This window comes from Gossypium raimondii, chromosome 9 (assembly GCF_025698545.1).
Source record: "Gossypium raimondii isolate GPD5lz chromosome 9, ASM2569854v1, whole genome shotgun sequence".
In the NCBI taxonomy this organism is placed as follows: domain Eukaryota; kingdom Viridiplantae; phylum Streptophyta; class Magnoliopsida; order Malvales; family Malvaceae; genus Gossypium; species Gossypium raimondii.
The window spans coordinates 45,609,497-45,633,206 of NC_068573.1; the positions used below are offsets into that span (position 1 = coordinate 45,609,497).

The 23,710-nt window shown below is 31.8% G+C and overlaps 2 protein-coding genes across 5 annotated transcripts; both read left to right on the forward strand.

Annotated features, from left to right (window-relative positions):
* The first annotated feature begins 8,679 nt into the window (after positions 1 to 8,679).
* Positions 8,680 to 19,386, forward strand: LOC105800274 (uncharacterized). Of its 4 annotated transcripts, none has more exons than XR_008188486.1 (19): positions 8,680 to 8,846; positions 8,938 to 9,121; positions 9,281 to 9,332; positions 9,426 to 9,465; positions 9,680 to 9,733; positions 9,895 to 10,007; positions 10,111 to 10,176; positions 10,275 to 10,417; positions 10,606 to 10,666; positions 10,770 to 10,825; positions 11,289 to 11,393; positions 11,517 to 11,592; positions 11,686 to 11,798; positions 11,889 to 11,948; positions 12,029 to 12,146; positions 12,866 to 12,933; positions 18,471 to 18,501; positions 18,648 to 18,705; positions 18,833 to 19,386. XR_008188486.1 is itself a non-coding variant. In XM_012631296.2 (15 exons), exons 1-15 carry the CDS (start codon positions 8,759 to 8,761, stop codon positions 12,132 to 12,134), a joined length of 1,317 nt encoding a protein of 438 aa, XP_012486750.1. In that variant the 5' UTR covers positions 8,680 to 8,758; the 3' UTR covers positions 12,135 to 12,310. The 4 variants fall into 4 exon arrangements, 1 of the variants encoding a protein (XP_012486750.1); XR_008188487.1 differs by having other exon boundaries at positions 18,648 to 18,690; XR_008188488.1 differs by lacking the exons at positions 18,471 to 18,501; positions 18,648 to 18,705; positions 18,833 to 19,386 and adding an exon at positions 13,024 to 13,514.
* Positions 19,387 to 20,836: 1,450 nt separating this feature from the next.
* LOC105800276 (uncharacterized) lies at positions 20,837 to 22,243 on the forward strand. Its single transcript, XM_052620404.1, has 3 exons — positions 20,837 to 21,403; positions 21,502 to 21,727; positions 21,818 to 22,243. Exons 1-3 carry the CDS (start codon positions 20,876 to 20,878, stop codon positions 21,883 to 21,885), a joined length of 822 nt encoding a protein of 273 aa, XP_052476364.1. The 5' UTR covers positions 20,837 to 20,875; the 3' UTR covers positions 21,886 to 22,243.
* The last annotated feature ends 1,467 nt before the right edge of the window (positions 22,244 to 23,710 follow it).

Below are 23,710 nucleotides of genomic sequence, written 5' to 3' on the forward strand. Positions count from 1 at the left end.
GCTTCAAATCTAAAACGCCACTGCATTGGACGTTGATTTCCAAAATTTGAATTAAGCAACAAAGGACAATGATCTGAAAACACATGAGACAAATGAGATAACTTAAAATTTGAAAATAAATCCCACCAAGTCGAATTCGCAATACCTCTATCTAAGCATTCCCGAATATTATTAATTTTTGTACGACATTTTTTCCAAGTGAACCATTGTCCACTATAACCAAGATCGGTGAGAGAAAAATCTTCCATAACATTCCGAAATCTACACATTTGCCTTTCTCTCCCTGGAAGCCCCATTCTTTCTTTTCAGTTGAAAAGATAATTTCATTGAAATCCCCTATAACAAACCAAAAAATATGTGAGGAGTCATTCAATGCTCGTAACAGGTTCCAAGATGCTTCACGCATAGTCTCCTCTGGCGCTCTGTAAAACCCCGTACATCTCCAAGTTTTCCCCTCCAAGTCTTCATCAATCATAACATCGATGTGCCTTCGTGAAAAGATCGAAGAGTAATCTTACAATCACTGTTCCAACCTAAAGATAAACCCCACTTCTTCCATCCGAATCAATATCTTTTACATTAGGAAAACCACACTTACGCTTGACATTTTCCATATTACAACTCCGAAGCTTCATTTTAATTAAAAATACCACCTTGGGATTTATGTCTTTCAGCATATGCCGGAGACGATTAGCAGTTCGAGGCTTCTCCAAACCCCAAACATTCCAGCTTAGGAGTTTCATTACCCCCGGTTGGCCTGCTTAGCAAGGCCTGCCGATCTTTTAGTATTTTGTACCTGTAATGAAGTACTAAAAGTTTCATTCGAATCATCATTTCCAAAAACTCGTGAAACATTAAATTGTACGCGGGGTTGTTTAAGTCCATCACTATGCGTTATTGGACTACTCGCTTCCTCATGAGCTACCATTTCCTCGTCAAATCCATCATGATGTTGATCAATTTCCCAAAGTTTTAATGGGCCTAGAGCAAAAATAGACTTTCCTTTATCTTTTACAGAAACAAAATCTTTTAGGATAGAACCTTAATTCTCGCCTTTATTCACTGAATTTGATTTTAAAATCCCCACATTCTTTTTTCCCCCATTGACATTGTGTTGCCAAAAATAGAAGGTTCCCCTCATCGTCTTCCACTAACCATTTGCACTTCCATGAAAGATTCTTCCTTTGTTGAGCACGCAGAGAAATATCCCAATTAAAGACATATTCTGACTGTGGCTGAATAGCTCTAAACGGGCAAAAACTTTCACCATGTCCTAATTTGCCACATAGAAAGCAAAATAGAGTCAATTTTTCATAGTCAAAATGAACATAAATTGATTCACCATTTTTCAACGCAATCTTCTTATTTCTCTTAAGAGGCTTTCAAAAATCCACCCTCACCCTAATTCTCATGATGCGTTTATATCCCAGTTGAGTTGCAACAGTGTCATACTCAATAAATTCCCCTATAAAATTTCCCAACTGATGAGCAACAGTATTTGCCATAAAACCAAGAGGGAGGTCATGTATTAGTAGCCAATAATCCACTCAATGTAATTGAACAATTAAAGGATCCTCTCCCGTCTTCAACCGATGTAGAATTAGTAAATGGGAATTAAAATTCCATGGCCCATTCTTCATAACTCTCTCCACATCCACTTCATAATAAAAATGAAATAAATATCTCTCTCTTCCTAGATTTGAGATTGAAACACCCCCTATTGGATGCCAAACACTTGCCAAAGTCGATCGCATTGCTTGAAAATACACAACATTGGAAGTAAGAAATACTCCCACTAAACAGTTCACATACGAGATCTCTTGAATAGTCTCTTCCACCTTCAGTTGAATGATTTCTTCCTCTTCATCATCCAGTGAAAGACCTGCAATTGAATCTTCCATTTTCTTCTTACGGAAAAAGACAAGTAGGTTACCCAAAATGGGAAACTAAAGAAAATAAAAACAGGAAATAGTCCAAAAGAAAAAGCGTGTCAAAAAACAGATAATATATTGAATGAAAAGAATAATACGAAATATATTTTTTTATGTTAATTTCATAAGAATTCATTTCATAAGCCAAAATGATTTTTCTTTTGAAAAATAGTTTATCCTGATTTTTATATAAAATTAATTAAAATAATTATATTATTAATATTTTTATTTATAAACAATATTAAAATATAATATAAAACATTATAATTTTAATACTAATAATATATTTAATCATGTAATAACTTATTATTTTAATAAAATTTAGTATTAGTAATGTTTTTAAATTTTAAGTAACATCTTAAATATTTTATTAAAATTTTAAAATTTAATAATAAATATACATTTAATTTTATAAATATTTAATATTAAAATTTTAGGGTGTTTGGTTGAAAAACTTGTAGAAGGAGCTTCATTTGTACCAAAATTTAAAAAATCTAGAAATAAATTTTCTTGTTTTGGTAAATATATTAAAGAATTTCAAAATTTTAAATTTGTAAGTAATTTCAGGAGATAATTTTAATAGCTAATATTCTTTCTTTCAAATCCCTATAATTTTAATAGCTAATATTCTTTTTTCAAATTCCTTTGGGTAGTTTTTCAAAAGGTTTATATGTTACAAAAGCCGTTAAAAATGCAAAAAGAAGAAGAAATAATCTCCTGTATTAAATTTGCACTCAATTAAGCCATTGTCATTAATTAAAATAATCAATTAAGTCCTTCTCTTAATGGTTTTCGTCATTGACCACGACTACCGCTAAAATTAAATTCGCAGACCAATCAGATAGTGACATATGATAGCTTTTAGTTTAGTCTAATATTCTTCTCATAAAAAATATTAAAAATCGGATAAATTATAAAAAAAATATAAGAAAAATTATTAAATAATAAAATATTAAAATTGATATAAACTTATAAAATTATAAAAATATAATAAAATATAAAAATTATAAAAGTAATAAAACATACTTAAAATTTTTAAAATTTTATAAAATGTATTAAAATTTTATAAAAATCATAAAAATTATAAAAAAAGTTATAAAAGTATTAAATTTGATATAAACTCATAAAATGATTAAAAATCATAAAAAAAAAAAACTTAAACTGGACCAGATCAATTGATTGGATTGAGACCAAAATTGGTAAGGGTATCAGTCTGAAGAAAGCCATTAGATTAGTTAACTTGAGAACTGAAAGATTTGAATTGATTTTTTTCTTAATTTTTTTTAATTGAACAAGATGAATCAATTGAACAGATAAACTGGTAGCTTGATTGGTTCAACCACTGGGCCGGTTCTAGAAACCTTGGTCAAAATATTTCATTTTGTTACGTGCTAATAGTTGGTCAATACAATTTTTGTTTGATAAACAAATATTAAAAAATAAAAAATCAGTTCAACAACCTGGTGTAACAACCCAATTTTTAGTGGTATCGGAAACAGTGATTTGGGATCACTAAATCCGACAAGTAAGCTTGAAAATTTAATAAATTAATAATTATGGGTCCAGTGTGAATTTAGAAGAATTTTTGAATTAGTGAATTTTGTAATTTAGTGAATTTTGTGATTTAAAAAGAATTTAATTGGTAAATTGGGTCTAAAACAAGGTATTGAGACCTCAAATTCATAAGTCAAGCCATAAATATTTTTATAAATATTTATGGAGTGTCATTGAGTTAGTATAAAAGTTTCGTTAGAAAATTTTAACGTTCGGGTAGTCAATTAATTAAAAAGGACTACATTGAAAATAGTGCAAATTTTGTCAAATTGTGATTAAATAGTTTAAGTGACTAATAAGGAGGGATTTAAAAGAAATTAGGCCTAAAGTATATGGGCTGGACGTTTTGGGCAATAAAATAAGGAGAAATAAGGGCAAAATTGAAAATTTTGTAAATTAAACATATAAAATAAAGACAAAATTGAAAAATCTAGAGATATAATCATTTTTCTTCAGCCAAAACGCCATAGGAGAGAGTTTTCAAGCTGGTTCTTCATATTTTTCATCATGTAAGTTCAATTCTTGCTTTTTCTTTGTAATTTTCATGTTTTGTTACTTTTACAATTAAGTCCAACTATTGAATTCATTTGTTTTGATTCTATGAATGATTTTGAAAGTTACCATGAGTGAGTACTGGAATTTTATGATGAATTATCATAGATTTGAAGCTTTAATTTTATTATATTATGATTTTATTAAGTGATTTTAATAGAAAATTATTTTAGGACTTAATTGTGAAAAAACTAGGAATTGGGGTTTTGTACTGAAATTATGAATATAAAAGGCTGTATAATAGCCTAAAATTATTAGATAAAGTGTTAATTGAGGAAAAATTAGTTCAATTAAAGTGTTAATTGAGTAGGGACTAGATTGTAAAAACTGTAAGTTTTGGGGTAAAAGTGTAATTTCAAAAATTGAAGGGTATAAATTGTCAAGTGAATTAGTATTGAGTTAGATGCTAATAAATGGAAAAGTTTATATTATAGATCGGGAATCTGAAGATAAATGCAGAAAAGAGAAAGTATCAAAATAGTCTTTGAACTTTTACAAATCCTACAAATTGGCCCAGGTAAGTTCATACGGCTGAATTTTTATAATTAATTGTTAATGTGGGAATTATATATTGTATCAATTCGTATATTGTTATTGAATTATGATTATGGTAAAAATGAGAAAAAAAACGAGATTGTTAGTTTAAATTAAGGGATACGCAGGATTGAGTACATACGTTCTGTAATTTGTGATGAATTGACGAATAAGCCCATGGTGAATCCATGGAAAGTTGTGAAAAGTAGGTATGGTGTTTCAGTGAAGAAAACCATACTGAGTTGTGAAAAGTAGGTATGGTATTTCAGTGAAGGAAACCATACTGAGTTATAGCATTGTAAAATATTCAAGCAAATCGTGGCACCGGGTAAACGATGTACTCAAATCCGTAAGACGATCCTTAATTTGACAAGTATTTGTAAGTGCAATTGAAGCTAAATGTTGGAATATAAGTTGATATTTGATATTGAGCTCAATTGAGTCAATTCATTGTTTGAGATTGTTGTTGGCAGGAAATGTTGCATTATACTTTGAAATTTCATGAATGCTATGGTATGTTATTTTATATGAATGTTATTAAACTGAGATAATTGTGAAAATAAAAATGTTTGAATAAAAGTTCTAATTTTGTGGAACATTGGATTGAGTACTTTCGTTCAGTGACTCATACGCATTGACGGAAAAGACCATGGTTGGACCATGGCAATATGTGATATGTGATTTCCTCATAAGATCATACTCGAGATATGGCATCGGTGTGATATATGCTTCCATGTAAGACCATGGCTGGGCTATGGCTTCGGTGTGTGATATGTGATTATGTGCAAGACCATAGTTATACTATGGCATTTTAAAAAAACGAAGTACTCAATTCCGTAACCGTTTCCTAAATTGATTAAGAAAAGGAAGAATTAGTGAAATTATATATTGTACAATTGTTATAAAATGTTCGGTAAGAATTATTTTCTATGCCTATGAACTTACTAAGCTTACATAAGCTTACTCCTGCGTGATTAATGTTCTTTGTAGATTGATGTGAAATCGGTGGATTGGATTAACACATCAGGGCACACTATCCAGATTACTTCGGTAAATTTTATTGTGCATCTTAAGGTTTATATGGCATGTATAGGGTTTAATTGAAAGAAAGTGAAGGTGTTATAAACTTAGTTATCAACATTTTCCACTAAAACAGTTTTTGGACAGCAGCATTGACATGATTTTGAAAAATCACCAAAAATGGTGAAAATTGAATTAGAAGCTGAGTGAGATATGAAATTAAAGCTGAATGAGTCTATTTTCACATGAAAGAAATAGAGTAAGCAAAAGAGTTGTATATTTTTAGATATTTAAATTTTAGTGAGACAGGGTCAGAATAGTTTTTGAAATCCCCTGTTCTGACTTTATAAAATCATTAAAAATTGTATAGAAATAATTGGAAGTTATAATTTATATGTCTAGATTAATTACTGAGTATATTTTTAATATAAACAAACGACAATGTTATCTGAATTCTGTACAATGAGATAATTAATTTTTAGTGAAGAGGGGTCAGAGCTGTCTAACAATGAAACATGGGAGACTTTAAAGAATAAACTGTACTATGGCTAAACCAAAAATTCTGAAAATTTTATGGTAAGAAGATATATGAGTCTAGTTTTAGGGAAAATTTACGGATCTAAATTTTGAGTTTCGTAACTTGAGTTATAATTAAATTAGTGACTATTGCGCAGGTGGACAATTTTATTATGAATAGTGAAATGAATTGTTTTAATTTGTTTTAGTATTCGGAAAATTATTAATGTTCCCGGTTTAGACCCGAACTGTTTCCATTGCATGATTTAGGGTCTAGAGATTCCTTTGTAGGGACATATTGAATGAACGTGAGTGAATTAATTTTAAAAGAAAATTTTTATTCTCCTAACTAGTAAGTTAAGTTAGGTAATGCCTCGTGCTCGACTCCGACAACGGTCTCAGGTAAGAGGTGTTACACCTGGTTTCCAAGTCAACTAGTCAATGGCTTTTCCCGAATCAGTACCATGACTTATTTTAGGTTAATTGGTCCAATCCAAATTTCCATGTTTTTTAATAATTTATATAAGTTTATAGAATTATAAGATTTTTAATACTTTTTACAGTATTTTATTAATATTTAAGAGTTCTAATAAGTATTTTAGATTTAAATATTTTGAACAAGTTTGATTAATTTTATAATTTTTATATTTTTATAATATTTATAAGTTTTATATTTTTAATAAGTTTATATAAATTTCATATTTTTAATATTTCATATATATTTTTATTTATATTTATATTTTTTTCCTAATTTTGTATAAATTTTTAAGATTTTTAAATCACCTTTTATGAGAAAAATATTATATTAAACCATAAACTGCCATGTGGCACCATCTGATTGGTCCATAAATTATTTTATTGGTCAATATAGTCAATGACTAAATTTGTTAATGGAGGGACTTAATTGGGGGGCAAATTACTAAAAAAAGTCCTATTTTTTTAAAATTTACCGAAATGGGCCAAATATTTTATTATTTACAGGAATGGGCCATTTTCCCCGAAATCGCGTCCACGTCAGAGCGATGTCAGGGGACATGTCAGAACATCGCGTCCACATCAGCGCGCTTTGCTTACGTGGACACAAATCGCGCCTACGAGGACGCGATTTGCTAACGTGGATGAATAGTTTATGTTTTTTAGCTTGGAAAACTTTGAAAGGCCATAACTTTTGGCTTGGTTGTCCGATTGAGACGATTTTTTTTTATTTCGAATAACTTTTCGAGATCTACGCGCTGACAAACAGCCGAAGGCGGTTTGATGTAGTTTTCGTCGAAAAAGATCCTTTTTTCCCCCTAAATTTTGATTTTTTCGGTTTAAAATTGAATTTTGAAACATTCAAATCATTATTTTCCTTATTTATTTGAAGTAAACACCGGATTTTTTTTACAGAATTGTTGTATTATTTTTTCTGATTTGACACGTGTATGCAATATGTTCGATAAATCGTTAGAACGTAAGTAATATAATTAAGATAATAACAATATTTCTTTAATATGACAATTAATTAGTTTAGCTTAGTTGGTTAAGATGCTTGCTCTTTTCCCTTAGTACCTTGGTTCAAATTTTGTTGGTAACAATTTTGAATCTTTTTTGTACTTGTTGCTATTGATGTAATATTGAAGAGTTAATTGATTAAAAAAATAAATACAAGTACAAAAAGATTCAAAATTTATTTTTTTAAAATACCAAAAAAGGCCTATATTTTTAAAATTTATCGAAATAGGCCCGGTATTTTATTTTTTTGACCGTTGGGTACTGTTCACGCGCGGGCTGAAATCGCGTCCACGTCAGAAGGAAATTGCGCTCTCAAGGACGCGATTTCCTTCCATGTCAGCATCTCGCGCTGACGTGGATGCGATTTCCTGACGCGTACCCTGACATCGCGCTGACGTGGACGCGATTTCCCGGAAAAAAGACCATTCCGGTAAATAATTAAAAAATGAGCCCATTTCGATAATTTAAAAAAAAAAGAGCTTTTATTGGTAAATTGCCCTTAATTGGGTGCAAATTTAGTAGAGGAACTTAATTGATTTTTTATTTTTTCTTAAGGGTTTTTTCTTGACATATTAGCCTTTTTCAAAATACCTCACAATTTTGTTTGATTTAGAAAAACTTAAAACTTCAAAATCATTTTGATTTAATTATAATATATATTTTAAAATTTATATTATTAAAACTATTTATAATGTGTTACAAATATAACGTTATTCATATTGGATTTTTTATATTATTTATTTTAAATATAATTATTATTCTTTTATAATTCTTTTATAATTTATAAATTTTCAATAACCTATTATTAAATCAATTATTTATCCAAACGAAACAATTACAAATTTTAGTATTTGAATGGATAAATTTTAAAATACTAACACTTTAAAAAATTAAAATAAAATTCCTCTTACAAACACAATTTTAAAAGTTAAAATTGAAGTGTGCATTAAGCAAATTGGACCCCGCCGTTAATAACAAGGTCCATAGTCTTGGGCATTGATCTCGTTCTGTAAATAGTCAAAACGCGGGAAATCCAGCCGTTTTTGTGATAATCAAACGACTTCGTTTGGTATCTCTGTGCTGGGCTGCCGCCATCCCTATTGTTTAAGCTCTATCTCTCTCTAAGAATCGAAAACCTTGGCGGAAAAAAGAGGAAAATGGGAACGAGATCGAATTTCTACAAGAATCCTTCCCTCTCTTACAAGAAAGATTTAAGTCTCTCATCTGCTCTCCAAAACCTAAAAGGTTAATTTTTCATTTCTTCTTTTTTTCTCCATTTTCTTACTTACCAAACACGTTTTTAAAATTTAAATCTTTCCCTTCCTCCAATTCACAGCTTATAATATCGCCACCGGCAATGCTCCTCCTCTGGTCGAAGAAAAATCTCAAGTCGACGATAAAAGCGCGTGCAGGAAACGCTCGAGAGAGCGTGAGCCATTGTCACAGCTGCCTCATCGTAGCCGTGAAATTGAAGACAATGATGGACCTATGTCTCATCATGATTACATTCTAAAAAGAAGGCGAGTTTTCTGTTCTTTTAATGTGTTTATTACATTCTAAAAAGAAGGCGAGTTTTCTGTTCTTTTAATGTGTTTTCACACTTTTAAAGTGTAATCATTTTCATATATTGCGAAACTGCTTTACAATTTTTGTTCAATATCCGGTTTTTGATTGAGCAGGAGAGAAGTTAGTTCATCTCAGGGTTACGACGAACTGAGTGCCGATATTTTGGTAATTTGGCCATTGCTTTTGGGTTTTTTTTTTACATGAATTTTAATTGTCTCCTTTTAGTTCTTAATTTTTCTTTTTCTGTTTTTGTTGCAGCAAGCTTCGAATTCGAGTGTAAATTTGGTAGACTATGAAAGTAAGTTAAATTCATGTTAAGTTAAATTCATGTTTCTTTTGATAGCAAAAGTCAATATTAATGGATTCCATTATAATTAACATTGAACAAATTGTCGGTTCGGTCAATAAAGAATTGATTTTCATCATTCAGTTTATAAACTTTGATGACTTGCAACTCTATTTTCCATTGAATGTGTGTGCAATTACTGAATATTATGTTCCTAAAAATTCAGGTGATGGAAGTGCTTCTTCCAACGATAAAGAAACTCAGGATCCTCCAGATTCTGGTTTGTTTTAGTATCTTCTTCAACTATCATCAATCTTTTGCTTAGTTAAAGACCACTCGGATCATTTTTCTGTTATTGATTGCTTATGATCGGCAAAGCTTTAAATTATATTTGTTGCAGATGTGGCCTTTACACTAGTTTTTTTACTATGTTTATTGTAGGCGATGCAAATGAAGTAGATCGGGTTAAGAGCAGAAGTGAGCAACGATTTCCTCTTCCAGGTGAACCTGTATGTGTAGTTTGTGGTAGATATGGAGAATATATATGTGATAAGGTGGGATAAATGAACACTGTAATTCAAGATTCACCACATCATTTCCTTAGTTGTTTCTATTAATCTCTCTAACTTTGTATATGATGCTTGCCTGTGGTTGTAGACTGATGATGACATTTGCAGCATGGAGTGCAAATCTGCTCTTCTGCAAAGCCTTCAAATAACTGAGGTTCTCATTCTCGCTGACTTTGTTCACAGTAAAAAAAGAATGTCTCTGGTCTTACTGTTTTCATTATATTAAGCCAGTATTATTTGTTGCATGTCCAGAAATCTATGAGCAATCGGAATCCATCTCACTCGTCATCTGATCTTACATCTATTTCTCATTTGCCTGAGCTTGCGGAGGACACTTGGGATTACAACAACCATCGCTGGTCCCAAAGGGGATCTAGTCTTTGTAGTTACAAATGGTAAAGTTTCTTCCAAAGCATTGTATTCCCAAATAACATTTGTAAATTGAGATAGCATAGCACCATAGGTTCCATGTGTTTTGAAAATAGTTTCCAGCACTTCGTCAAAATAAAGAAAGAAGAGAAAATAGTTTCCAGTATTTAGTTATGATTACCTTTGAGTCTAATATGAATGATTCTGGTTTTAGTTGGAAATGCAAGAGGCCTGGACACCTTGCTGATGATTGCTTGGTCACCACACCCGAGCAGGTTTTATCATTACTTATTTTCTGCTAAAGGAAGCACTTTGGTCCTTTACAATTATGGACTGTGAAAACACATTTTTCCTTGACAAACATTTCTCTATTTGTAGGCGGTGTCGAAGCAGAGCAAGCCTGTAGCGAGAGATCTTCTTGAACTGTACAGAAGGTTTATATAACTCAATTTCATGTATTTATCCTAAATTATTTTCGAAAAAGAAAAACCTTTAAAAGTTAATTACTATGCATGTGATTATTCCATATTGTTTTCTTATTTTCTTGAAATTAAGGCAAACTTGGGTATAACAGCTAGACTCCTGCATGGAGGATTTGGCAAAGACTTCCTTTTTCCCTTTATTTATTTGTTTAGTTTTTGCGGTATTGTTCATGCTCATCCTTTGTTTTCACAAGTAGCCTTGTAGATTTTAAGCCTGTATGTTAATCTGGGATTGTTGAGTTTACTAAATGAGTTGCACCATTTCTTAGTTTCTTTGATTAGATTGCGATTGATTTCTTGCTATATGTTACTGCATGACACACACACACACAAAAAGACCCTTGCTTTGTTAGAGGTCACAATAACTCGTATCTTGGGGAGCTTAGTTATTCTCTTTGCTTCTTTCTTTCTGCAGATGCCATCGCATAGGTGAAAACTTATCTCATGCAAGCTGTAATGCATGCCGTGGCTCAATTGGCCTAGCAACATGCCTTGATTGCAGCACTGTTGTCTGTGACAAGTAAGCTGTATAACCTGTATCTTTTTGTTTTCACATTCAATTATGACATGTTTGTCTTCGGCATGTATTGTAAAACAAAAAGGGCAACTTATGATCTTTCCTCTTGGATATTTTGATATACAGTGAAGGTCATTTGAATGAACATATCCATACCCATCCATCCCATAAACAGTACTACTCACATAAACTCAAGCGACTGGTGAGAATTTTCTTTTCCATTCTCTGTACTTTAGATACTGTATCACTTAGACCTCATGGCATGAAACTAACGTCTAAACATTTATCAAAATAGGTGAAATGCTGTAAGTCAACATGCGAGGTGACTGACATTAATGATCTTTTGATTTGCCACTACTGCTTCGATAAAGCATTTGACAAATTCTACGATATGTATACGGCAACTTGGTATATTATCATTACAACTTCAATAATTTTTTTAACTTTTAATTTGACTCTGTAACGATTAAATATGCTGTACGTTGTTGCTGACTGCAGGAAAGGGGCTGGACTTTCAATGATTGGGGGTTCCATTTGTTGTGAAGATCACTTTGCTTGGTATGTGTTGTAACATCATTGACATCATTTTGTGTCTCCCAATGTGTAAAGAACTTACTGACTTGTCGGTGATGCCGCAGGCATAGGATGAACTGCTTAAATGCTGATATCGAGGACCGAGCATATATAATTGGCAGAAATACAGGGAAAGGGAAACATGTACAGCTCAGTGACTTCATTTTCTAACAGTGTTGAGAGGTAAATAGCCTCTTATTGGCATATTCCTCCAAAATATTTATGGCAAAAGAGCTTTGGTTTTAAATTTATGGTTAGCTTGCCTGCAAAAATGTACATAAATTTTGTATGATTCAGCCTTTTAAAGCAGTTGATGATTTTGTCATCTGATTTATTTATTTATTTTATTTTTTGGGATCTTGATTGCGATTTGTTTGAAGCCCAATTTAGGCTGGCCTGGGCTCGGGCCAGTCCAGATAGAAGCAATTTAGTTCTTTTTAAGGGCAATTTACAGAAAAAAGTCTTTTTTTTTTAAATTACCGAAATGGGCCCATTATTTAATTATTTACCGGAATGATCTATTTTCCGGAAAATCGCGTCCACGTCAGCGCGATGTCAGGGAACGCGCCAGGAAATGGACGCGATTTGCTGCCACGTCAGCAAAGCGCGCTGACGTGGCCGCGATTTGCCCCGCGCGTGAACAGTGCTCCAACGGTCAAAAATTTGACCGTTGCCCCCCCCAACGGTAAAAAAAAAACTATAAATACCCCCACCCATTATTTTTTTTTTCACAAACTAATTCTCTCTCAAATTTCCTCTCAATTTCCTTCAAAAATTCTTTTAAATCTATATTTAATTTCAATTTTCTCTCAAGTTCCTTTTAAGTTTCTCTTAACTCTTTTTTTAAAAATAATTTTAAAAATATATTTTTAAATTTTTTTAAACTGTAAAAATTTTTACAGTTTCAGTAATGGCCGGAGAATTGACTCGTCTTGATAAACATCACATATCAGTGGAACAAATGAAAATGGTAAGTATTAAATTTAATTTTTAAATATTATTTAAGAATTTTTATTTATGCATTTTTAGATAATTATTAATTTTTTATTTGTTATAAAAGTCTGTAGATCGGGTATTGGAATGCAATATCCGGAATATGCATGCTTCTCCATCACCATTGGTAGAAAACTATCTGCGGAAAGCGGGTTTTTGACATGTGGCGACGGTAGGCTGGGGATGCCTAATTAAATTAAAAACCCTAACCCTTAACTTAAAAACCCTAACCTAATTAAATTAAAAACTCTAACCTAATTAAATTTAAAAACCCTAATCTAATTAAATTAAAAGCCCTCACCTAATTAAATTAAAAACCCTAACCCTTAACTTAAAAACCCTAACCTAATTAAATTAAAAACACTAACCTAATTAAATTTAAAAACCCTAATCTAATTAAATTAAAAGCCCTCACCTAATTAAATTAAAAACCCTAACCCTTAACTTAAAAACCCTAACTTAATTAAATTAAAAACCCTAACCTAATTAAATTAAAAACCCTAACCCTTAACTTAAAAACCCTAACCTAATTAAATTTAAAAACCCTAATCTAATTAACTTAAAAACCCTAACTTAAATTAAATTAAAAATACTAACCAATCATTTGGCTCCAACCTGCCAGTTTCGGGTCCACCTTGCATCCTCGGCTTACCGTCGCCACATGTCAAAAGGTGGACCCGAAACTGGCGGGTTGGAGCCAAATGATTGGTTAGTATTTTTAATTTAATTAGGTTAGGGTTTTAAGTTAATTAGGTTAGGGTTTTTAAATTTAATTAGGTTAGGGTTTTTAAGTTAAGGGTTAGGGTTTTTAATTTAATTAGGTTAGGTTTTAAGTTAATTAGGTTAGGGTTTTAAATTTAATTAGGTTAGGTTTTTAAGATTAAGGTTAGGGTTTTAATTTAATTAGGTTAGGTTTTTAAGTTAAGGGTTAGGTTTTTATTTAATTAGGTGAGGTTTTAATTTAATTAGATTAGGGTTTTAAATTTAATTAGGTTAGGTTTTAAGATTAAGGGTTAAGGTTTTAATTTAATTAGGTTAGGTTTTAATTTAATTAGGTTAGGTTTTAATTAAATTAGGTTAGGGTTTTTAAGTTAAGTGTTAGGATTTTTAATTTAATTAGGTTAGGGTTTTTAATTTAATTAGGTTGGGGTTTTTAAGTTAAGGGTTGGGGTTTTAATTTAATTAGGTTGGGGTTTTAATTTAATTGGTTACGGTTTTAAATTTAATTAAGTTAGGGTTTTTAAGTTAATTAGGTTAGAGTTTTTAATTTAATTAGGTTAGAGTTTTTAAGTTAATTAGGTTAGGGTTTTGATTTAATTAGGTTAGGATTTTTAAATTTAATTAGGTTAGGGTGTTTAAGTTAAGGGTTAGGGTTTTAATTTAATTAGGTTAGGGTTTTAAATTTAATTAGGTTAGGGTTTTTAAGTTAAGGATTAGAGTTTTTAATTTAATTAGGTTAGGGTTTTTAAGTTAAGGGTTAGGGTTGTTACTTTAATTAGGTTAGGGTTTTTAATTTAATTAGGTTAGAGTTTTTAAATTAATTAGGTTAGGGTTTTAATTTAATTAGGTTAGGGTTTTAAATTTAATTAGGTTAGAGTTTTTAAGTTAAGGTTAGGATTTTTAATTTAATTAGGTTAGAGTTTTAATTTAATTAGGTTAGAGTTTTTAAATTTAATAATGTTAGGGTTTTTAAGTTAATGGTTGGGGTTTTAATTTAATTAAGTTAAATTAAAACCCTAACCCAATTAAATTAAATTAAAATCCTAACCTAATTAAATTAAAACCCTAACCTAATTAACTTAAAAATCCTAACCTAATTAAATTTAAAAACCTAACCTAATTAACTTAAAAGCCCTAACTTAATTAAATTAAAACCCTAACCTAATTAAATTAAAACCCTAACCTAATTAAATTTTAAAACCCTAACCTAACCTAATTAAATTTAAAAATCCTAACCTAATTAAATTAAAACCCTAACCTAATTAAATTAAAACCCTAACCCTTAACTTAAAAACCCTAACCTAATTAAATTAAAACCCTAATCTAATTAAATTAAAACCCTAACCTAATTAAATTAAAAACCCTAACACTTAACTTAAAAATCCTAACCTAATTAAATTAAAACCCTAACCCTTAACTTAAAAACCCTAACCTAATTAAATTTAAAACCCTAACCTAATTAAATTAAAACTCTAACCCAATTAAATTAAAACCCTAACCCTTAACTTAAAAACTCTAACCTAATTAAATTAAAAACCTAACCTAATTAACTTAAAACCCTAACCTAATTAAGCTAAAACCCTAACCTAATTAAATTAAAACCCTAACCCTTAACTTAAAAACCCTAACCTAATTTTACATTCACATAATGTTAGATTTGGAAAATGTTTTGATTGGTACTAACAATTAATAATTTTATGTAATTTGAAATTTTTACTAACCATTAATACAATTTATCAATTAATAATTTTACATTCACATAATGTTAGATTTGGAAAAATGTTTTGACTGGTACTAACAATTAATAATTTTATATAGTTTGAAATTTTTACTAACAATTAATACAATTTATCAATTAATAATTTCACAAACTTAATTTTTTTACAATTATATTCAACTATTGCGATTACGGCATGATCGACTTGTATGGCCTGGATTCCTATACTATTCGCACAACTTCGTTTGACTGACTGTATACCCTGCCAATATAAGATCATAGCGAATAATTTATACAATTTCTACCAATAAAACTAATTCAAATTGACAAACAAAATAACACAGATATAGACTAAATACCCATGTTGGTCACTTGTCGTCGTTCGCTCTTAGATGGATATTGCCTGTAGTAGTTCGAAGCAACGTGTCTTAGGCAAAATCTATGGTGTGTGCGCTGCCATAAGTTTCCCTATCGATCAAATGCAGTTAGTATACCAGCGTCTCGATCTAAAATAACACAGATATCAGGTTTGGGGCACACATGCCTCCTTAAACTAGAGAGAAAGAAATTTCAGTCATCAGACGACTCCCCCGGTGTTATTGCAAATGCAATTGGAAGAATTCTCCCATCGCCATCCTGTGCCACTGCAAGCAATAGTCGATGAGTATACCTACCGAACATAAATGTACCGTCAATTTGTACCAACGGCTTGCAGTATGGAAATGCATCTCGACATTACTTAGTCCAAAACAGGCGTTTGAACACTTGGCATTCACGTAGCAATCAGTCGTTGTAGTACGCATGTTTCGTTTCAAGGTCTGTGATGGCACCTGGGACGTATCTCTCTAGCACCTGACACCACTGCCATATTTCATTATATGAGGCATCTCACTCACTATGCATCTTCTTCAACGCATTTTGCTTAGCTATCCAAGTCTTGCGGTAAGAGGGCGTGTACCCCATTTGGCTACGAATATTGGCAATTAACACTGGCACTGAAGTCCTGGGATCTGTTTTTACCGTGGGCAGTATCAAGTTAACTAACATAGCTGAATCCATCTTAGGATGATCTTGTGAAACACCTATAAACTGAGTACATTAAATAATGCAATATTGCATAATAAAAAGTATTATTCAGAAACCGTCAATATTATACCTGCAGCACATGTATGTGGACCTTTATACTTTTTAATCTCTCACAACCCTGTTCTTTTCCTTAACGAGGTTTAGATTTTCCATGAACATGTGCCGTCTTGGACCGCTCACTTCGCCTCAAACTTATCAGATTTGGATTTAACGACGTGGTAGTTAACGCCGTTTTTGATGCTATGTTGTTTTAAAGCACAAATAAAACTATCCTTATTGGTAAACTGATTACCAACTTCAAATTCACCGGAATCTACCCCCGAACTTGTACGATCACACAACCGGTGTGGTAGATCTAGAAACTCTAACGCATCATCTGTAAACAGATCGACATTATGCATGTGGGTTGGAGGTGAGTATGCTCTGAATCGTGGATTTTCTTATTCATCTGAACTCCTTTCAGCATCTTCAGGTTCTATTAGAATAGGCTCCGGTTTAGAAAATAAGTCAACTTCTGCACCATCCGGCCCGGGCTCTCGAGGTGGATCCACATCGGAGTCATCTTCTAACCCACAATCATTTGCAGAGTACGAGGTCCCCTCACCGGTTAGCAGGTTACAAAATACGGAACAACCCATGTTCAGTAGCGGTGTCGAATGCATATCCCCTGCAAGACACTCTGTCGGTGGATGGGACATGTACGTCGGTGGCTCGACGTTTGATGCTGGAAATACGTACTGGGGAACGACATCAAGTTCTAGTGGGTGGCCCAAACATGCTACTGTAGCAAAAGCTCGTCCACGAGGGCGCGATTTTCACAAATTCTTCTCAAATAGCATCCTGCTAGAAGCGATTTTATACTATTTGCTCAGAAACGTCAAAAAAATTATTTCTTCCATGACCTACTGTAGCAAAAACGCGTCCACGAGGGCGCGATTTCACAAATTCTTCTCAAATAGCATCTTGCTAGAAGCGGTTTTATAGTATTTGATTAGAAACGTCAACTCGAAATTATTTCTTCCAGGACCTAAAAACCCTAAAAAGCCTGAATTCTAAGCTCTAAAAGCCGAAAAAATCTAACGTGGGAAAAACGGCAAAATCGCGTCCCCCGGACCGCACCATGTGGCATGAACTCGTGTCCACGTCAGCACGATTTGCTGATGTGGCTGCGATTTCTTGGCGCGTCTCCTGACATCGCGCTGACGTGGGCTCAATTTTCCGAAAAATGGACTATTCCGATAAATAATTAAAGAATTGGCCCATTTCGGTAATTTTTAAAAAAAATGGTTTTTTTATAAAATGCCATCTTTTTAAAATAAACGGAGCAATTTAGTTTATTTATTATTCAAAAGTAAAGATACTTGATTAAATTATTTTCATGCAATTCTCAAAATTAAGTAAACAACGATAATGAAAAGCAATGTTAATAGTCGTGAAAATCAATGTTAATAGTCATGAAAAGCATGGATACAAGTAAACTCAAGAAATAAATATAAAAATTTATATAATATTCAAAAGATTTTAAAAAATCATATTTTTCAAAATTTCAAAAAGTATAATATTCATGAAATTTTAAAAATATATGAACATTCAAAATTAATAGAAAAAGTTAAAAAATCCAAAACTTTATTAAATTTTGATTAAAAAAGTGCCAATTTAAATTTAAATTTTAATATATTTTAAAAAAAATATTTTCATTTTTTCACTAAAAATGTTTTTTCACTAAAAATGCATTATAAATTTGATAATAATGAAAATAAGGGTTTTTAACTTTAATAGCGCGTTTGGTTGGGGGGAATGCATGCGTATTCCACCTATGCAGCAAGCCCACTGCTAAACGGCCGTTTGGTTCGCTGTAATCCCAATCCGCGTGTAATCGGTTACCCCCTATGCAGTTATTGCGCGTAATAACTATTACGCTCCCTCATCCCCGATTTCCTAATCCGTGTTTTCCCCTTCTCTGCTTTTCCGTTTTTTGCCCTCGTCCTCAGCCTTCAGATTCTCCGACGCCTCCTTGCACAGGTAATTTCTTTTCCCTTCCACTCAATCCGTCATTGATTTGAGTTTGTTTCTTTGATTTTCTTCATTTTATCAAGAAGGAGGAACTGATTTGCTGTTTTATTTTAACTGTTCACTAACCCAAATTGATTTCCCTTTTCTTATTTCAGACACCTTCTTCATCGCAATCTTGCCCGATTTTGCATTCACCCAGTTAGTTTTCCAGAGGTTTTTCCAAAGTTTGTTTTGCATGTTCGATTGAAAGACATAATTTTAGGGCTAAATAGTTTGTTTTGGTTCTTGCCTGTATTGCATTATTTGTTTGAGTTAATCGATTTCCCTTTTCTCATTACAGGTTGTTGTTCATCGAACTTTTCCCCGATTTCCCTGGTTACAGGTTAGTTTTCCTCCCCAAGTAAAACTCCTCTGCGATTTGTGAAGAGAAACTTGAGGGGACGAATCTGCTCTCCCTTGCTATTCCTACTTAACTGCTTTCGATCTGTTGTTTTTGTTCTTTGGCATGCTAATGAGCTTTATGATTGTTTAGTTGTTGTTTGGCATACTTAATCTGCTCAAATTCCAAACAATGGAGAATTTGCGTAATTTTAGTTGTTGTTGCGTCTTGGTCTGTTTATATTTTGTTGTTAGTAATGCTCTGCTCTTTTGGCTAGATTTTGTTCCAGTTTGCTTAGCTTAGGTGGAATGGTGTTGGGTTTGATAGATATCTTACATCTGATACATGGAAGATTGTTGTCTTTTTCCCTTTGTTATGTAATCCAAAGACTTTTAAGGCATGCAAGTATGTTAATTGAAGTTGTTTAAGCTATGTTTATTATTTCATAGGTAGTAGTACAGAACCATTAGGTTCATTTTGGTTGCAATCAAAGTTAATAAGCTTAACTGCAGACTTGAGGCGTTGAGCAATTATGGCTTCATTTTCTAAGTTAGCTTAATGGTGATCCGGACTTGTGAATTGCCATTTAAATTCGACGCTTTTGTGATACTCTGTTGTTGTTTGAAAGAGTTTACGAGTGGAAAATGTTGTTAGTCTGTTTTTCAATTCGAAATTGTTTAGTTGTTGTTAGTGACTAGAAGATGAAACCGGAAATTGTTGCGTCTGCTTTTGATATTATTTTATAGGTTCGGTTCCGCTTGTTTTGGGGATTATTAATTGCAAGTTTGGTATGATATAGTTTCATTATTCTTTAGATTTTGAAATGAAATCTTGTAAAAGAGTTACTTGAGGTAGAGGTAGATATTCGATTAAGGGTTAATTATGTTGTTATTATTAAAGAGTCAAATAATTATTGAATTAATTTACAAGGCTTTCTTTTATATAATAAGCTCTCTATTTTTAATTATTGAATTAATTATTAAAGACTCAAACAATCAATCAAGTTCCAATTTCGATTCTTATATAATGTCCAAATTTAAGATTAAATCTTCATATTTTAATTAAAATATAATTCGTACATCAACCGATTAAAATGCTAACGCAAGTTTTTATACTTGATAATAATATTCAAATTTCTTATTTAATTGAATTGATTATAATATTATTTTCAAATAAATTATCAAATTATAAAATGACACTCAATTGACATAATTATTCATAAAGAGTTCATTCCTTTTCAAATGCGTATAATGTTAATTAGTCATGTTTTTGTTACAAAGAACGAACAAAATGTTCTCAAATTTAAAATTGATAAAATCTTCTGAAGATTAACAATATCTCAACAAAATTGAATGAATTAGCTATTTTATTAATTGAAAAAGATATTTTATACGATATTTATTTTAATAATTTTGCATCTCTAAAGTCTAAAATAAATTTTAAATAAACATTTATAATGTTGATTTAATAGTTAGTTAACTAATTTGAAGGTCTATTTTACAGTTTCTCTTTTAAGTTTTTAGAAATGTTGAGACACATTAGCTAAATATATTAACAATTTAATTACCTTAGGTGCAATTTACCTTAAATTTAATAATTAGTAATAAATTTGATAAAAAATTTGATTAATAATTATTAAGCCTTGTATAGTATTACTTCTTAAATTGCTTCTCAAAAGTGTTAGCGCAGTATGTAATACCAAACAAACAACTTTCTAAATCGAATTATTTTTGAAAATTATTTTTGAACTCAAAAGCAAAAGCTACAAATTTGAACATGCTTTATGATTTATTAAATCATAATGAGTTTAGTTATAATCTAACAAATACCAACAATTAATTTTAGTTCAATTATACATATACCTACAAATTTTAATTCCGAAGACGAAAAATTTATGCAAATTGCTATAGACGAAAAATTTTTATAATTTATAAATATATTGATAATGTGTAATTGCAACTTCAGGGGATTGATACTGAGTTCTAATTTTAATATGTTGCAGTAATGGCTCGTCTGCCTTTAATTGCACAAAATGTGAGGCGTAAAAGAATTGGTGCTGCATTGACAATATGGTTGGAAATCTGTAGAATTGCGATTTGGTTCTTATTTAGAATGGGTGCCAGCCTTAGCCTACATACTTATAGACCAATGATTAGGTCCTACACCTTAGATTTTTATGCAAAACGGGATTATGTGAAAAGGCTTGTATATGCTAGTGACGAGACCAGTATTGAACAAGTTAGGATGAATATAACTGCCTTTTTTAAACTATGTGAGATGTTAGAATCGTTAGGGGGATTGAAGCCGTCCAGAAACATGCTTGTTGATGAGCAAGTGGCAATGTTTTTACATATAATCTCCCATCACCTGAAAAATCGAGTTATCAAGCATCACTTTAGAAGGTCCGGGGAAACTGTTAGCAGAGCATTTCATAGTGTTTTAAATGCTGTCATACGCTTACAAGATGTGTTATTTAAAAAGGCGGAGCCAATTACAGCTGATTCTTCTGACACAAGGTGGAAATGGTTTAAGGTATTGAACTGTGAGTTTTATATATAGTTTGTACAACATTTGGTTGATTTAGATTTAAATTAGTATTCTAACTCAAGGTTTTATATCATCTGATATAGAATTGCTTAGGTGCTCTTGATGGAACCCACATCAAGATTAGGGTTCCAACAGTTGATAAACCTAGATATCGAACGCGAAAAGGTGACATAGCAACAAATATGATAGGTGTTTGTACACATGATATGCAATTTGTTTACGTTCTTCCTGGTTTGGAAGGTTCAGTTGCTGATGGACGGGTTCTTCGAGATGCCATTAGTAGGACACATGGACTAAAAGTTCCTCATGGTAAAGTAGATAGTTAGAGGACTTTGAATTATTCATTAAGATCAAATTTTTTTGTGCTGAATTAATCATTTAAAAAAAATTATTTTTTAGGTTGTTATTATCTAGTTGATGCTGGATACACAAATTGTGAGGGATTTCTTGCACCTTTTAGAGGATAATGATATCATTTGAACAAGTGGCGTCAGGGTTATCAGCCAAGTTCTCCGCAAGAGTTTTTTAATATGAAACATGCCTCAGCACGTAATGTTATTGAAAGATGCTTTGGGTTATTAAAAGTTAGATGGGGAATACTTAAGAGTCCATCATTCTATCCTGTAAGGGTGCACAATAGAATTATTATTGCATGTTGTTTGCTCCATAATTTTATTCGAACCCATATGAGTATTGATCCTATTGAAGCGGATGTGGAAGACGGATTACCTAGTAATGTGGTGGATGACGATGAACCGAATATCGTAAATATTCATCCATCGGATGCTTGGGCTACTTGGAGGATGGAACTTGTCAACTAAATGTTCAATGAATGGCAAGCATCTAGAAATTAGTTAGGTTTAGAGCTAAAATGAGTTTGACTTAATTTGTTGATGTTATTTTATGTATTAAATAATTGTGAAACTTTGGTGGTGTTTGAATTGATTTCTGTATTGTACTAAACTTGTTGATATTGAACTAATGATATAATTTTATAAAGTATTCACCTTTTGATTCATGATATTAAAAATAGTAATTAATATAATTTGTTTTTTTTCCTTAAGATTAAAATGTCAGGTGTTCCACAATCAAATGCTTCTTCTCAAGCTTCTCGAGGAACCAAAAGAAAATGGGTTCCAGAAGAAGATGTAGCATTAGTTTCTTGCATGATGGACTTGCACAACGTTGGAACATTTAATGCTGATACCGGGTTCAAAGCCGATTATTTAAACGAGTTGGAGAAAAGCTAGAAAAGGCTTTACCAAATGCAATGTTGAAGGCGAAACCAAATATTGAATCGAGGATTAGGTTACTGAAAAGGGAATGGTCAATCGTCTATGACATGCTTAATGGCCAAAAAAATAGCGGTTTTGGTTGGGACGAGTATAGGCAGCTCGTTGTTGCTGAAGATGCAGTTTGGGACTCCTATTTAAAGGTAAAATGTATTTCAAGTCTTTATTTGTTTTTTTTTTACCAAACTTATAACTAATATGATTTCTTCATTTTTTTTAGAGTCATAGAGAAGCCGCTCAATTCAGACATCGTACTTTCCATTACTACGACCAGCTTACTGCCATATACGCAAGAGATCGAGCGACTGGGAAAGATGCTCAAACAGCTGCTGATGTTCTTGAAGAAATATATGCTGAGGATGTACCTACTACAGATATGAATGAAGAGAGAAACACATTCTATGACTGCGAAGCTAACGTCTCTTTAGACGACATGGATGTTTCTGGTCCGGAGCCGCGAGGAGATAGAGACCAAGGGGGTTCCTCATCTTCAAACAAGAGAAAGAAGAAATCTGATGCTCGTGCTAATATGTATTCTTCATTTGATGAGGCTGCCACTTTATTGGCCGAAAACCTCAAGGCCGTTGGCGATCAAATCAGTAGGAGTATTGCCTCCGAGGTGGTAGTTTAGCAGAAGTCAGAAGAATATCAAAAGATGGAAGAGAAAGCTTCAATTTTATATTCAACCTTATGGGAAATTGAAGGTTTAACCGACGATCAGCGGTATGAAGCTTTGAGTAAAATTCCAGATCATCCAACTCAAATGATCGTTTTCTTTAGTTTACCTTCTGTTGCGCGATTGGAATGAGTCAGAATATTTCTTTCTCACCATTAAAAATCAATGTTCAAACTTTTTGATGTTGTAAAACTATATAACATATGGATTATGATGTAGAATTTCATTTTCATCTAATCTTTTCTTAATATAAGTTAATTATGTTTGTGCAGAATATAATTATCAAGTTATATTTTGATTTTAGTAAATTCATATAAGAACATT